We start from the raw sequence: 14,691 nt of genomic DNA, 5'->3' as shown, positions 1-14,691 counted from the left end.
GAAAAAGTCTTTCCAAGCTACAGGTGCCTGATGAAATATGCCAAGATGGGTTGCTATAGGTGGCTTCTCCAGACAGTCCTTCATGGCCTCTCCACCTTTTCTTCTTCAGAGCAATTTTTGGATGTACAGAATTAATTTTCTATGCTTGGTCTCTCTTTTTCTTTGCTTGGCCTCATTCATGCATTCCATGGGATAACATGCCACTTATTTTGTGAGACACCCTCCTCTCCTTTATGCATTTTAACCTTGCTCACTTGGCCAGAGAACAGCACTAGCTCCATAATCCAGCTTTGCAGTTGTCCACAATAATTTCTGTCTCCTGGTGGCAGCTGGATTTTCTGGATACAGGCTTTTTCTTCTGCATCTGTCCAGAGCTAGGCAGATTTCTAACACTCCATTCAAGTGCTGTGTCCTTGGGACATTATCTGCCTAACCCAATCCAACCCCACACAGCAGAGCAGGGGAGGCTCGTGGCTCCCCTCCTATCTCAACACACATTTCACTTTCAAAAACCACATTCAGCTCATCACACAGGAGTCAACAACCCCAACACAAACTGTCCCCACTCCTCCTCTGGCTCATCCAAGCCACCAAGGTGAAGGCAACTCTCTCCTGGCAATGTCATGAAGCTTAAGGGTGATGATGGCCCTGATGATATCAGACTTAGAGCAAGGGAGGAGAATCTGGAGATGGTGCAGAGCAGAACCTATGGATTGTATGAAATGGCATATGGGATGTTTCATGGGAGGGAGAAAGGGAGGGACAAGGGGAGGAAAAAGCATAGGAAGGCAGAAAGAAAACAGAGAAAATGTTCTGGTGGTGTGTGGGCAGTGGCAGATATGCTTGCCAGCCTCAGCAGCATGTTTCAGCACTGCAGGCTGTCCTAGACCCTCATTAAATCATCCTTCTTCTGTGCAGGGATGCTCCCTGTTCAGAGCTGCCTGTGTGAGAGTGGGGAACATTCTGGTGGTTCACAAGAGGAAAAGGATAAGGGAAAGGCGTGAGACATCTTGTAATTCTACAACTCATCATTTTCTGGCGTTGGCCCTGAAGAGTGAGAGATCTGGGATTGGTTTGGTTTGGTTTGGTTTGGTTTGGTTGGTTTGGTTTGTGCCTGAAGTACAGTGGCAAGTGTCATTTTTGGTGCTGGGTTAGAAACCAAAACTCTTCTTCTGGCTTGAATGATGAAATCCTGGAGAAGGGGAATAAGATTTCTCTCTTTGTAAAGATTGAATTTTATCTTCCTAGTACAAACACCTGCTAGATCTCTTCACATAAGGGGGATCTCTCAGCCCCTCTAACACTTCCCTCAAAAAGATAAAAAAACTACTCACATGCTTCCTTGGAGCAGTCTGGGTTCTCAGATCTGTCAGTTGCAGATCAAAAGTCTCCTAAAGGGCTCATTACATGAAAACACTCCACAGCTTCAATGAGATTCAGATCTGAGCAGGTCCAGCTCAGTTTTACCTAAGATAACAAAATAGGTAACTTGACTCCCAACCAGATCTTTTGTGTATGCCATTTCCAGGGGATAAGCATACAAGGTTTCTCTCTGCACTGCTCCTGAGACAAAAGACAGAATCCCCCTCAAAGAAAGTATCCACTTTCCATCAGGTAATTTTTCTGGTGGATGTCTTTATTCACGCAGGAGAAGGAGGTTTCTGATGTGGCAGATCAATAATTTTCAGGTTATGAAAACCTTTCATAAAGAAATCAAATGAAATATTAGGTCACAATTCTGCTTTTCCACTACCTTCCTCCCAGCTATTAGAAACCCAAGATCATGTTGGGCAGCCCAGATTCAGTTATCTGTAGTTATCAAATATCCCTGTCCCAACACCCCACCTAGCAGAAAAAAACACAGTTTAAGCTGTTTCTGTGCTTCCACCACCACTTATTCCACCTCAGTTGTGCAAGTCAAGCAGAGACAAAAGGAAGAGGCCACAAGATGAACCTAGACAGGTCCAAGTCAACCCCCTAAATCTATGGAACCAAGAAAAAAATCCCAGGGTATCACATTTGAAACTGTAATTCCAGTAGGCCTTTTTTTTTTTTTTTCCCTGTTTTACTGCCTGGTTCCTGTAAACACTGATTTGCAGAGCTGCTGTGAGCTGTTGGCACTATGGATTTAATTGGTACATGCAGTTCCATCCCATAGCCCACAGAGTTCTCTGGAGCACTGCCTCTTCTCAAAGTGTTTTTAAGAAATGCTGTTAATATCCTCTGATCATTTCACACCTCTCTTATAATACAGAGTGCAGAAGTATCCATAGTTCTGATTTCTCAAGCTGCTTCACACACACTCAGATAACACATTTAAATTTTGCTGTCACCCACTCCTAATCCATCTCAGGAAGCCTGGGGGTGGGGATTGAGGATGAGGAAATCAATTCCCTGCCAGTTTGAAGCACACACACTCTGGAACACAAACAATTCATGTGAGGAACTAGTACTTCTCAAAGGAACTCGAAATCAGCAGCTAAAATGTTGAGTGTTAGTGAAATAAATGCTGCTCTTGGCTTCATCTAATTTCTGGGAGACAGTTCTGATGCTTCCCAGAAGCAGCACCTCAGGCCACCAAAGAGCTTTAGGTTAGTGCAGAAATCAGTCAGAACTGCAGCTCTTCAACCACTGGATCAGCAGTGCCCATTGGCTGCTTTCCTTTGCTAATTCACAGCATTCCTCCTAGAGATGTGACCTTGTATCAAGAGGTTCTAAGCCTATTTTGACTGCTTTAAACCAAAATCTAAATGACCTCCATTGCAGCAGTACTGCTCTCTTATTAATTAGCTCCAGCACCTAACAGTTATGATGAGAAAAGACTTGAGGTACATGCTAAAAGGCATCACAAGGAAACATATAAACCTTAAGAGGTATAAATACATGGGGGAAAATGTTGCATCAAAACTTCAACTTCACAAATATCTTTTGTCTTCATTTAAACCAGATAAGAATTAGTGCCTGGTGTTATTACTTAGCATTTTAATAAGTACTATTTAATTTTAATTTTCTAAGCTGAAGACTATGCAAGATACTTCTATTCAGCAGTTTATGAAGAGGAAGCTCCACTGGCCTTAATGTAAAGGTAAAACACAGACTATCACCGACATTTCTGCATGTTTAAGCATTTGAAACAGTTAATCAGCCCACTGAGGCAATGTGTGAAATCACTGAACAGTTTCATATTTTGTCTTGCACTAGGTTTGTTCTTTTTTCTTTGGTTATTACCAGAGCCATCAAACAACAACAAAAAAATCTGGGTTTGTTTTCATTTTAATGATGAAAGCAAATGCTTCATTTACTAAAAAGGTTCCATTCATATTTACTATCTGTGCTCCCAGTTTTAACCCTGCTGGAAGCTTTTATTTCAACAGCCCAATGCTGACATGCACAGCCTTTAGAAAAGTGGAACTGCAAAGATAAATGAATGTCTAAAAATGTAATTAAACATTCTAAATTAAAAAGATCAGCAAATGTGGTTTTTAATGCTCTTCTTTGCCCTTTCTGTCATGCATTAAGGTTGAAAAGTACCTCTAAAATAATTGAGTCCAACCTGTGACCAATCACCACCTTGTCAACCACTGAGTGCTGGGAGCAGTTGTTTTGTGCACAATTCCAGAGATGGTGATTTCACCCCTGTCCTGGGCAGCCTGTTCCAGCCCTTATCCATCCTTTCCATGAAAAAATTCCTCCTGATGTCCAACCTGAACCTCCCCTGGTGCAGCTTGAGGCCATTTCGTCTTATCCTGTCCCTTGTTCTCAGGGAGAAGAGTCTGATCTCCACCCTCCTCTCAGGGAGTTGAAGACAGCAAGGAGGTCCCCGAGTCTCCTTTTCTCCAATCTGAGCCCCCCAGCTCCCCCAGCTGCTCCTCAGAGGAGTGACACTGCAGACCCTTCCCCAGCTCCATTCCTTTCTCTGAACATGCAACAGCCCTTCAAAGTCTTTCTTGCTGTGACAGGCTCAGAACTGGATGCAGCACTCCCGGTGTGCTCTCACCCAGGACGGAGAGGATGTCACTGCTCCTGCTGGTCACACTACAGCAGGTACAGCCAGATGCCCTTGGCCTCCTGACCCTCTGGGGCACACTCTGCCTCACGTTCAGCCACTGTGAGCCAGCACTCCCAGGGCCTCTTCCATCAGGGCAGCTCTCCAGCCTCTCTGCCCCGAGCCTGTGCTGCTCCCGTGCACTGCCTCACCCTGCCTTTCAACCACTCCCTCAAATTGCCTTATGTACCTTGTCCCTCCACTGATTATGGCTTTCTTCCCTTCCCTTCCCTTCCCTTCCGTCCCTTCCCGTCCGTCCCTTCCCTTCCGGCCCTGCCCGTCCCTTGCCTTCCCTTCCCGGTCCCGTCCCTTCCCCTTCCCTCCTCCCTGCCCTTCCCTTCCCTGCCCTTCCCTTCCCTCCCGTTCCCTTCCCTGCCCTTCCCTTCCCTTCCCTTCCCGTCCCTCCCTTCCCTCCCGTCCCTTCCCTTGCCCTTCCCTGCCCTTCCCTTCCCTTCCCGTTCCACGCCCTGTTCATCTGACCCTTCCTGGCCTCGCCTGGGGGTACCCGGACCACGGGAAGGCCTCCCGGCCTCGCCCTCCAGCCCTCGCCCCCGAGCACTCTCGGCTCCCCTCGGCCACTCCTCGCAGACCTCAAGCCCCGCCCACCCAGGCCGAGGCAGGGCCGGCCCTGCCAATCCCGACCCGCCTTTCTCCGCTTCGTCCAATCACAGCCGCCCTTTCAATCCGGCCGCCTTCCCGCCAAACTCTGCCCTCTCAGCTGCGGCCCCGCCCTTCAGCCCGGGCCCGCCTCCCTGTTCGCCTGAGGCGCCGCTCCGGGAGACGGCGGAGCCGCGGCCTCGCTTCGGCAGCCCGCGGCAGGTGCTTCTGGAGCCCGGGAAGGGCCGGCGGGAGCTCCCCGTTCAGGTCCCGGCTGGGAGTTCGCCCCGGGGAAGGAGGGGACGGCGGGGAGCGGGCGCGACCGGCTCTCGGAGCAGCAGAGGCAGGGCCTGAGGGGAGAGCGTAGCTCAGGGAAATGAGCGGGGCGGGAACAGGCGGGCCGGGATTGGCTGGGCCGGGCATGCCCTGTGGCTGTGATTGGCTGGGCCGGGCCGCGCTGTGCCGGGAGGAGGGTATAAATATGGTGCACAGGTAGACGGCGGTGCCACTGCGGCAGCGCAAAGCTGATTAGAGGTGGGGCTCTACCTTTTTCTAGCCCTTTCTTACCTTGCTTTCCCTGCCACTCCCCTGCCTTGTCCTTTTATGCACAGAAAAGATGCATTGTTTCTTTATTCATATCTAACCCTTGTTTAGGGAGCCATAGGTTTAAAAACTGACCTGTTTTGGGGACATCAGGCAAAAAGTGTGGCTCAGCAGCAAAGGGGCCTGGGGGGGCAGATCCAGAGCCAGCCACAGGAGACTGGGGGTTCTGTCACACCCATGACTGGGAGGTCGCTCATGGAGCCCCACCTGGCTGTGGGGGCTTGGCTCTGCACCTGCCACAGGGGTTGGCAGCACCAGCCCGTCATAGCGGCCGCCTCCAGCCACGCTGCCAACGCTGAGCGGCTCCTCCACGTGCTCGTTCTCCTGCTGCAGCAGCACAGCCTCAAAGATCACCCCCGTGTAATAGTCCAGGCCCCGCGCCAGGCTCAGGTCGAAGGAGATCTGCGGGGCACAAGGGCGGCCCCGTCACCGCCCGCTCGGGGCCCTGCAGGGCAGCTCCCCCTCCTGCCCCCACAGCTCCTCACCTTCCCTGTGATGCCAAACAGGGTCAGGTACTCAAACAGCAGCTTCATGTCCCCCAGCCCTTCCTTGGCCACCTTGTTCTGGGATAGCTTTGGATCCTGGAGAAGCTGCTCGATCAGGTCCAGCCCGCCTGTGGGGACCAGCCATGCCTCAGCTGTGCCAGGGCAGCAGCACCCGGCATGGTGGCCCTGGCCAGCTGGGAGTGTGCCCTGCACCTTCCATCCCCAGCCCAGCACAAGGCCAAGGGCATCACCTCGTGGTGCTCACCGTGGAGCTGGACATACTCTCCGATGCGATCTGCAGCCTCGGGAGAGAGCCCCTTCTCTCCCACCATCTCACTCCTCACTTCTTCCCACGGCACCTGTGAGGGCAGAGAAGGGCATCGGCCACTGCACCAGGGACACAGGCACTCCTCTGCATGGCAGAATCCCACCATCGTGCTTAGAAGGTGCATCACAGAAGTAGCAGCTCTCAGAGCACAGTTATGTGCCCATAACTCCATTTCTTGTACCTCTGCACCGCCTGTTTGTATCTCAACCCTATAAAAATACCTCTAGTTTGATTTCTGGCCAGAATCAAATATCAGCACTGTATAACCACCAAGTGTGAGACCCATCTTGCTGCTGTGGTTTCCCTGGTTAGGTACTTAGTCATAAACACCACTCAGGAAAGTGTTGCTGGTCATGGAATCACCCAGAAAGGTGTGAGGTATTGCTTGAGGAAAGGAAAAAACCCAATGGAAGCTTAATATGCCGCCATCTTCCCACTGACCATGAGTCAGAGAACCAGTCTTGATCACATCCAGCTGCACTGAGATAAATCACAAGGAAATTATCCCATCAGAGAAAAGCTCAGTGCTCCCTTCCCACTGCTTTTCCACACATACATAGCCCCAGATTCCAAACTTTAGTCATGCCTCTGCAATGGATCTCTGCTAACAGGGCTGTGAGTGGGACCCCCTCCAGTTGCCTTCATTTGACCATCTGATGAGTCCTCCACAGGAAAAGGCAGTTCACCCTTCCATGAAGAACCATGACCACATGTGATGAGACACAAGCTGCTGTTTTTAACACGCCCTAGCCTAATTTGGTGCAGGTTTTCACGAGTCTGGTTCATAAGCAGAAACACCTTGAGCAGGTGAAGATTTGGGATATTGAACCTCCTGTGTGAAGAGCATTTTTCCCCTCCCACCTTTCTTTTTATCAGGACCTCATGGGACAGTGGATAACAAAACAGAGGATCCACTCTTCCTACTCGAATGCTGTGCCCTGCAGGTATCCTCTCCAGGGAAAGGTGGGAACAACTTGATGCTTATCAGCATTTTCCAGCCAATTCTCACAGACCATGGCTCATTCACTGAGACTCCAGCAGCAGCAGATGCAGCCTGGGCCTCCAGCCCATACCTTATCCAGCTTGTCAACGCTGGAGCAGATGGTTCGGAATTTGCTGTCCGGGACCCCACACACTGCAAACATCCCATCAAGGATGCGCCGGTCGTTGACCTGGGGAAAGGGAGCAGCACATCAGGAATTATGAACTCAAACAGATGCTTCAGCCATGTCCTGCTTCATTCCCCCGTAGTTTTAAGCATGGAAGAGAATATAGGAGACATATGTGAGGGGTTTTCTTGCTATTTGTAATTTTTGTTTCCCATTCTTGGGGAGCTGAGCTTCCCAGAGCAGAGCAAATAACACAACTGACATCTACAAAGCCTGGGCAGACCATCACATTTCCTTCTAGAGCCACAGACACCTCCACTCAACAGAGAAAAAACCAAAAACATCAGGGACATGTAAAAACAGCTCAGGAATGGACCACAGCCAGAAGATTAATTCAGAGTATTACCTTACACTATCAGCCTAAAAGAAAAGGGACATCTGGTTATATTAAATCCTCAATGAGGATTTATTTTTCTAATGATAGTAAAGTGAATTCTATAGCTTAATTATGCTCTGTAAGAGCACATAGTTAAGGCCAAAGACTCAGCTGCATTCAGCATTTCCATGGGTAGAGAGAATGTGTACAATTAGTTAGGAACAAAAAAACTGCACAGGAATCTGGAATCCTCCAGCATCAACAGAAAGTGCCTTGTGGGAGACAATAACCACAGCAGGTTATTCTGTTGCTCCCCAATGCAGGAGCGTCTTCATCCTCAAAGGCACCATTTTCACCACTACCCAAACACCCAGTTCCTTCATCTAATCCCAGACAGGTTCAAGGGGAAGTACCTGGCCCCTGCTCCATGGGGTTGTAACAGGAACACAACATCCAGCCTGCAGTGCCCAGGAATGGCCCAGCTCCAGGTCCCTCAGAGATCCCACTGCCCTCCTGTGCATCCAGCATTCCTGTTCATTGCTCTACTACACCTGTGCACTCCTTCATCCTGCCTCACCTACACACCGAGCACCATTTGCTGCCATCCCAAGGGAACAGAGGTGTCTGGAAGCAAATAGCAGGCTCAGCCTACAGCAGGGCACAACTCTTGGTCCAGAAAATGCTTCAGCTCCAAAAAGGACTTGGTGCAAAGGCAGGAGTCTGCAGGCAACACCACACACTGAGCAGATGCCCCTGCTGGGATAAGGGCAGGAATCATGGACCAGAGCCTGTTTTACTGCAGGCAGTGAATATGACAATCACCTGCTCAGACAGATATTAGGAATAAAATTTTTATTATAGGGGTGGTGAGGCCCCAGCACAGGTTGCCCAGAGAAGCTGTGACTGCCCCACTCCTGCAAGTGTTCAAGACCAGGCTGGAAAGGGCTTGGAGCAACCTGGGATAGTGGAAGGTGTCCCTGCCCATGGCAGGGTAATGGAACTGGATTATATTTAAGGTCCCTTCCAACCCAGACCATTCTATATTGTAGCTGGCTGCTGGAATTTTGCAAGGGAATGTGGTTAGTTCTGGAGAGAACTCTGTCAGCTGCAGCCTCAGGAAAACTCCTGTCATTCCCAGCTCAAAGCAAATCCAAGTGCAGGTCCAATCTTTAGCACAAGGGGAAGCTTCCAGGCACAGAGGAGGGACAAACTTCTGGGTCCGGCCTTAGAGTGGGAGCAGGTGCTACTGTGTAAAACCACAGAACAATGACCACTGCTTCCCACCACGGCACAGAGAACCCACCCAGTCTCACCTTGATGACAAAGTCCCCGAGCTGCAGGTCACTGAGGATCTCGTGCACAATCTTCAGGCACTCGGCATCAGGAATCATGGGGTCAAACTGCCCGGCAATGTCGAAGTCCTGGGGGCACAGGAAAAGGCAGTGAGCAATTCAGCACCACAGCAGGCCTGCAGAAAAACAGCTTCAACTGCTGGAACAGCAGCTTGTATACAAAACCCAACAGCACTGGGATGTGAGGGAGCACTGTCCCTTACAGAGTCAATCCAGAAGGGACAGGATGTGGGTAAGGACCTCTACCATGGAAGGCAGCAGTGCTCTCATGTCCAGTGCATTTCAAAGAGCTTGAACACTGCAGTTGCTGTGTGACACTGAAACAGAGATCCTCAAAAAACAACAAAAAGGAGGAGCAGCAGTAAATAAATAGAACAAAGGAACCAGAAAGAAGAGGAAAAATTACTTCTCATTTGCTATGACCTAAATGCCAAATGTTTGGCCTTGATTCTTAGGATGCTTATTTAAGTAAGCATGCCAACCAAGTTAATGATTAGGGAAGACAAGAGAAGCAAAACCAGAGTTTCAACTGCTAAGACAGGAAAAGCAATCAGGAATCCTGAGTGGTCCCCACCAGAGGTCACCAGATGAACTAGCACATAGAAGAACCAAAGCCCAGCATCAAGAAGCTTTAATAGGCTGGTATCCCATGACTGGAAACATCAGTGTTCAGAGAGAAATGAAACACAGGAGCAACAAGAGAGCCCTTCTTCAATTCTTGTTTAAGAAGCTCCAAATGCAAAGTCTTCAGTGAGATTTTGAGGTCAAGAATAATTTTCATTATGTGGATATATTTCAAGAGGGCTTCACCAAGCTCTCAAAATAAACTGGATCACTGGATGAAGAGATGGGATCACACAGTTAATTCCTGATCAGCTGAGTGCAATAAGGGCTGATGCAATCCCTGGGAAAGTTGGGTGAGGAAGTACAGGAAGTGTACAGGAAGTCAGGAAAGTGCTGATATTGCTGTAAATGACACAGATGAAATGTCACTGAAAAAAAACCAGGGGCTGGTGAATTATATTGAAGAAAAGCTGCAGGAACAGGTTCTAGGCTGAGAAAAGAATGAAAACATATCCAAGGAGAGAAGGTAACAAAGGTAACGGAGCTTGATTTAACTGGTCTTAGGAGGGGAAGATTTCTCTAAGCATTTCCCAAATGTTTACCTGGGAAAGGGGAAGAATACATATCAAGGGATGATAGCTAGTATTTTAAGAGCTGAACTCTTTAAATGAGAGGAAGGAAACAATCAGGTACAAATAAATTTAGCCTGGATATTAGAAGACCATTTCTAGCTATCCTAGGAGTGAGATCTTGGAGTAGATGAGACAGGAGGCAATGACCCCAAGTCATCTGGAAACAGGAATCATCAAGCCAAAGCTGGAAGGTATTCCCAGGGGTTGTATAATGAAGTAGGAATATTCTCAAACAAATGAAATTGTTTGCAATATGAGTCCCTGGGGACTGTGTCAGTAGAGCAGAGCAAAGCTGTTCCTTAGGGCTACCATGAGAGAGCCACGAAAGAAAATTGCTTTGTTACTAGTTCTGTAATTTGGCCTCTGGGTTTTCCCTTCCTTTGAAGTTAAAACTGACTAAACATGGAAGGGAGATAGCATATGCTACTGCCTTGCCTGGTTGGTATGTCCTGCTAACACACCCAGAGCTGAGCTGTTGCCAGATTTGGGATCAGAAGGAAATTCTTCCCCACCACCCATCCAGCAAGCAAAGGAGGTGATACCTGGGGGCTCTATGACAAAGTTCTGCACCACACCAGCACTGCATCACAGCTGTCACACCCACTCTCCCACCCTCCAGCTGTTTTTCACACTCATAAGGACACACTAAGGACAAGATTAGTGGATCCTTCAGAGCTTTCCACAGGCACAGGGAAGGGTAACACACAGTGCTGTGTCCACAGGTGCTGCCCAGCCCACAGCCTGTCCCAGCAGTGTCCCTGCCCACAGCCAGACTCACACACTGGTAGAACTCGCGGTAGCGGCCCCGGGTCATGGCCGGGTTGTCCCTCCTGTACACCTTGGCAATGTGGTAGCGCTTGATGTTGGTGATCTTGTTCATGGCCAGGTAGCGAGCAAAGGGCACCTGAGACACAGTAAAGGATGGCAACGAGAAGGGATCATCACCCCCAGTTATCAGTCACAGGCAGCACTGGGTCCTCACTGCCTCCCACCCAGCAAAGGACTGCTAAGAGACAGCTGGACTAATCCCAGCTCCCCAAGGTCTCCACATGCTGCCTCCAAGTGTCCCTTCAGGATTCCTCCAGCAGCGCCTTGGGCTGGATCTCAGCATCACATGGGCTGTGTACTGCAGCAGCCTGCTCTGGGAACCCTGCCTGGGAGAAATCACACTCATACAGATCTTCTGTACTTCCACACACATGGGGCATGATGCTGTGTCAGGGGAGGGTCAGGCTGGATGTCAGGAAAAAGTTCTTCCCCCAGAGGGTTATTGGCCATGGGCACAGGCTCCCCAAAGAAGTGGTTGTGGCACCAGACCTGAGAGAGCTCAAGGAGCATTTGGAAAATGCTCTCAGGCACTTGACTGGAGTGTCCTGTGCAGGGTCAGGAGTTGGATTTAATGATCCTTGGGGTCACTTCCAACTCAGGATATTCCACGATTCTAAGCATTCCTTCACCAAACAGAAGCAATGCAGAGTAAATAACTGAGCAAGGGTTCTTGCACCACTGAACCACACTGCCTGCTGATGCTCTCCTGTCAGTCTGGGGTCCCTCCTCCCGCTCAGGACAGTGCTACCCCAAAAGGAGGGTTGCCAAGAGCCCTCAGCAGCAGCTGCAGCAGGATACTGTCAGGTCATAGCGCAGGGACAGCAGCTCTCCTCCCTGATCCTTTAGATCATAGATGAGCTTCGAGTCTTCACCGTATTTCCCTGTCAGTGTCTCCTACAACAAAACAACACACGAACAAACAGCATCTTCAGTGACAGGGATCAGCCCTAGAGCACACAGAAAACAAGGAGAGAAAGGAAAAATGCCTAGGAAGGGAAGGAAATTTAGCTCTCAGCACTCTGAGCTGCAGGCTCCTCAGCAGCTCAGGCAACCTGCTGTGTCCTCACCCACCTTCAGCTCGAACACTGGCGTGTCAATGACCTCGGCCCCGTGGCGCTTGAAGCAGGAGATGATGGCTTTGAAGGCCCTCTCACGGATGGCCATTTCCTTGGGGCCAAAATCCCGGGTGCCCTGGGATGAGGGAACAAAAGGAGCAAAGCACACTGGGTTAGAGGCACAACATGAGAAGGATGCTGCCATAGTGCTAACAAAGCCAGAGAGAGCAGGTCCAGACATCAGATATTGGTAAACAGCACTAAAAAACGTTGGAAAACATCAGGACACAGCTCAGACAGAGTCTGCCATGGTCTGCAGAGTGAAACCTAAGTCAGGAGTTTCACAGTACAGGAAACAAAGGGGATAAAACAGATCCAGCAGTCAGAGTTCAGTGCTTTCAAGCCTGACAGTGCAACCAGGACCTGTCCTCAGCTCTGATGCAGACCTGTTAGCCAGACCGCTGCCCAGTGAGCCACCCCAAAGGTGGAAACAGAGGACAGACATGCTCTGAAACCATCAGCTCTGCAATTTCTAAACAGAGAAAAATCACCTTTAAAATGCAACACCTGTGAAATGTCTGTCTACGATTTACAGAGCCATGTACCCTTTCCATTTCTTTGGTGTCAAGGATCACTGAATTATTTCAATGACCATCTTCATGCTCTCAGTAACATAAAAACCATTGTTATAAGCTAGACCTCCAACTTCCACTTCATAAAACCAGTTAGGCAGGAGGAAGCACCCTGACCCACAGATCACCCAGGTGACCTTCAGCAGCCATTGACAAGCCTGAGATGGGCTGGAAACTCAACCGAGCTGCAAAATCCCCTTCTCCACACTTTTAAACAGTGAAACACCCTTTCACCCTCCAGGCATCACACTACAATTACATTCAAGAAAACATATCATAAAGAAAATAGACAAAGGGACAGTTTTGAGACTTTTAAATATTGGGAATAAATTCTTCCTTGTGAAGTTGCCCAGAGAAGCTGCGGCTGCCCCATCCCTAGAAGTGTCCCAGGCCAGGCTGGACAGGGCTTGGAGCAACCTGGGTTAGTGGAAGGTGTCCCTGCCATGGCAGGGGGTGGAACAGGATGAGCTTTAAGGTCCTTCCAAACCAAAGCACTCCACGTGTCTATGATTTTCTGTGTGAGTGGAATTACCATAGCCTGGCTTGTTTGTGAACAGATTCATAACTGTCTTCACACCACAGCATGGGAGCAGGTGGTCTCTGATCAGCTGCCAGTGATGAAACATTCAGGTTACAAAGTATTTCAGCAGAAATTGCATTATGGGCACTATTCTTAGGGGCCTGGAGGCTGAAAAACTACTTGTAAAGGAAGGGTCCTTCCACAAGAGGACACAAATTCCAGCAGCTGGCCAGACCTGTTCAGTAAATGAACCCCTCAGACCAAGGACAGATATGAGTCCTCTCACACTGAGCAGCTACAATAAAGCTTGATCCGAAAGGAATTTCCTGGCCACACCAACAGTGGCGGGCATGTCACAGAAGCACCCAGGAGTCTCTAAGGTGGTGGGTATCTGGGTTGAATGCTGTCAGGGAATGTTTTCATCGCTCTCCCCTTTGTTGCTAAAAGTGAAAGTGGAAACAGAAATGTGAACAAAGACAGGTGTGGCCATGCTGGAGCTTGGCTCACAGATGTGTGGGGGGTGCTGGCCGTGTGTCTGGGGGAGGACATGCACACAGACCAGCACAGGAGAGGGAAGTTACCTTTGGGGTCTTCAGCACAAACTTGTGTTTTCCCTCATCTGTCCCCAGCTGCGCCTTCATCTCGAGCAGCTTTGCCACTTCCTTTGCAATCTGGGGATGGAGAAGGAGGGAACTCGGAATAAGACCACCCACCAAGCCCAGCCCACTGCCTTCCCCAGTACCTTCAACCCCAGCACTCCCAGTGCACCTGGACTCCACAACCACAATGCACCCATTATTTCCAGTTTCTCAGCAACCAGAGGGACACTCCCTGCTCCCCTCCAGCACTTCCCACTTCTCATACAAGCACCCCTATCTCAGCAAGGCAAACACCCCCACCATTCCCTGACTCCTACGACCTCCATTACCAATCACAGCTATCTCCCCATTCCTATCCCCACCACCACCAGCATCAGCTGTTTCCAGCATCCTCCTCCCAACCATCCTTCCCTTCAATCTAACACCGCTATCACCGGTTCCCACCACGAGTCTCCCCTGCACCCTCTGCCCTTCCACTTCCCAGCCCCGCACTCCCACCCTTCCGGACCCCTCTTTTCCCAATGCCACCAGTCCTGGCCCGGGAGCCCCTTCACCGGGAACCCCTACACCGGGAACCCCTGCACCGGGAGCCCCCACACCGGCACTCCCAGTTCTCCCCCCACCGCCCCGCAGCCCTCTCCCAGCCCAGCACCGGCGCCCGCAGCTCCCTCAAGCCCCTCTTGCCCATCCCAACACCGCCCCCGTTCTCATTCCCTGCTGCTCCCCCAGCACCCCATTCCCGGAGCACCGGAGCCCCCGCACCTCGTCAGCATCGGCCTTCTCCTGTTTGAGCCTCCGCACGGTCTCCGCCTGGGCCCGCACCGCCGCCTCCTCCGCCATGGCGAGGCCGCGCCCACGCCGCGCACGCGCAACTTCCGCGCCGCCGCCGCGCACGCGCAGCGCCGCCACCGCGGGCCAGTGAAAGCCGGAGGGCGCGGTTTGGGTTTATTATCGGGGTTTTCGTTT

The 14,691-nt window shown here is 50.4% G+C and overlaps 1 protein-coding gene across 1 annotated transcript; it reads right to left on the bottom strand.

The window, feature by feature from the left end:
• Nucleotides 1–4,759: 4,759 nt before the first annotated feature.
• Nucleotides 4,760–14,631, bottom strand: LOC103817215 (histidine--tRNA ligase, cytoplasmic). Its single transcript, XM_050979856.1, has 11 exons — nt 14,488–14,631; nt 13,708–13,797; nt 11,991–12,110; nt 11,718–11,813; nt 10,870–10,995; nt 8,857–8,964; nt 7,132–7,230; nt 5,996–6,089; nt 5,731–5,858; nt 5,479–5,647; nt 4,760–4,992 (listed from the first exon to the last, which is right to left on the bottom strand). The coding sequence occupies exons 1-11, from the start codon at nt 14,563–14,565 to the stop codon at nt 4,760–4,762; spliced, it is 1,341 nt and encodes a 446-aa protein (XP_050835813.1). The 5' UTR covers nt 14,566–14,631.
• Nucleotides 14,632–14,691: the final 60 nt, after the last annotated feature.

Source organism: Serinus canaria, chromosome 13, assembly GCF_022539315.1.
Source record: "Serinus canaria isolate serCan28SL12 chromosome 13, serCan2020, whole genome shotgun sequence".
Lineage (NCBI taxonomy): Eukaryota > Metazoa > Chordata > Aves > Passeriformes > Fringillidae > Serinus > Serinus canaria.
The sequence above is the reverse complement of the archived record's forward strand: the minus strand, read 5'-3'. Positions and strand labels throughout refer to the sequence as shown.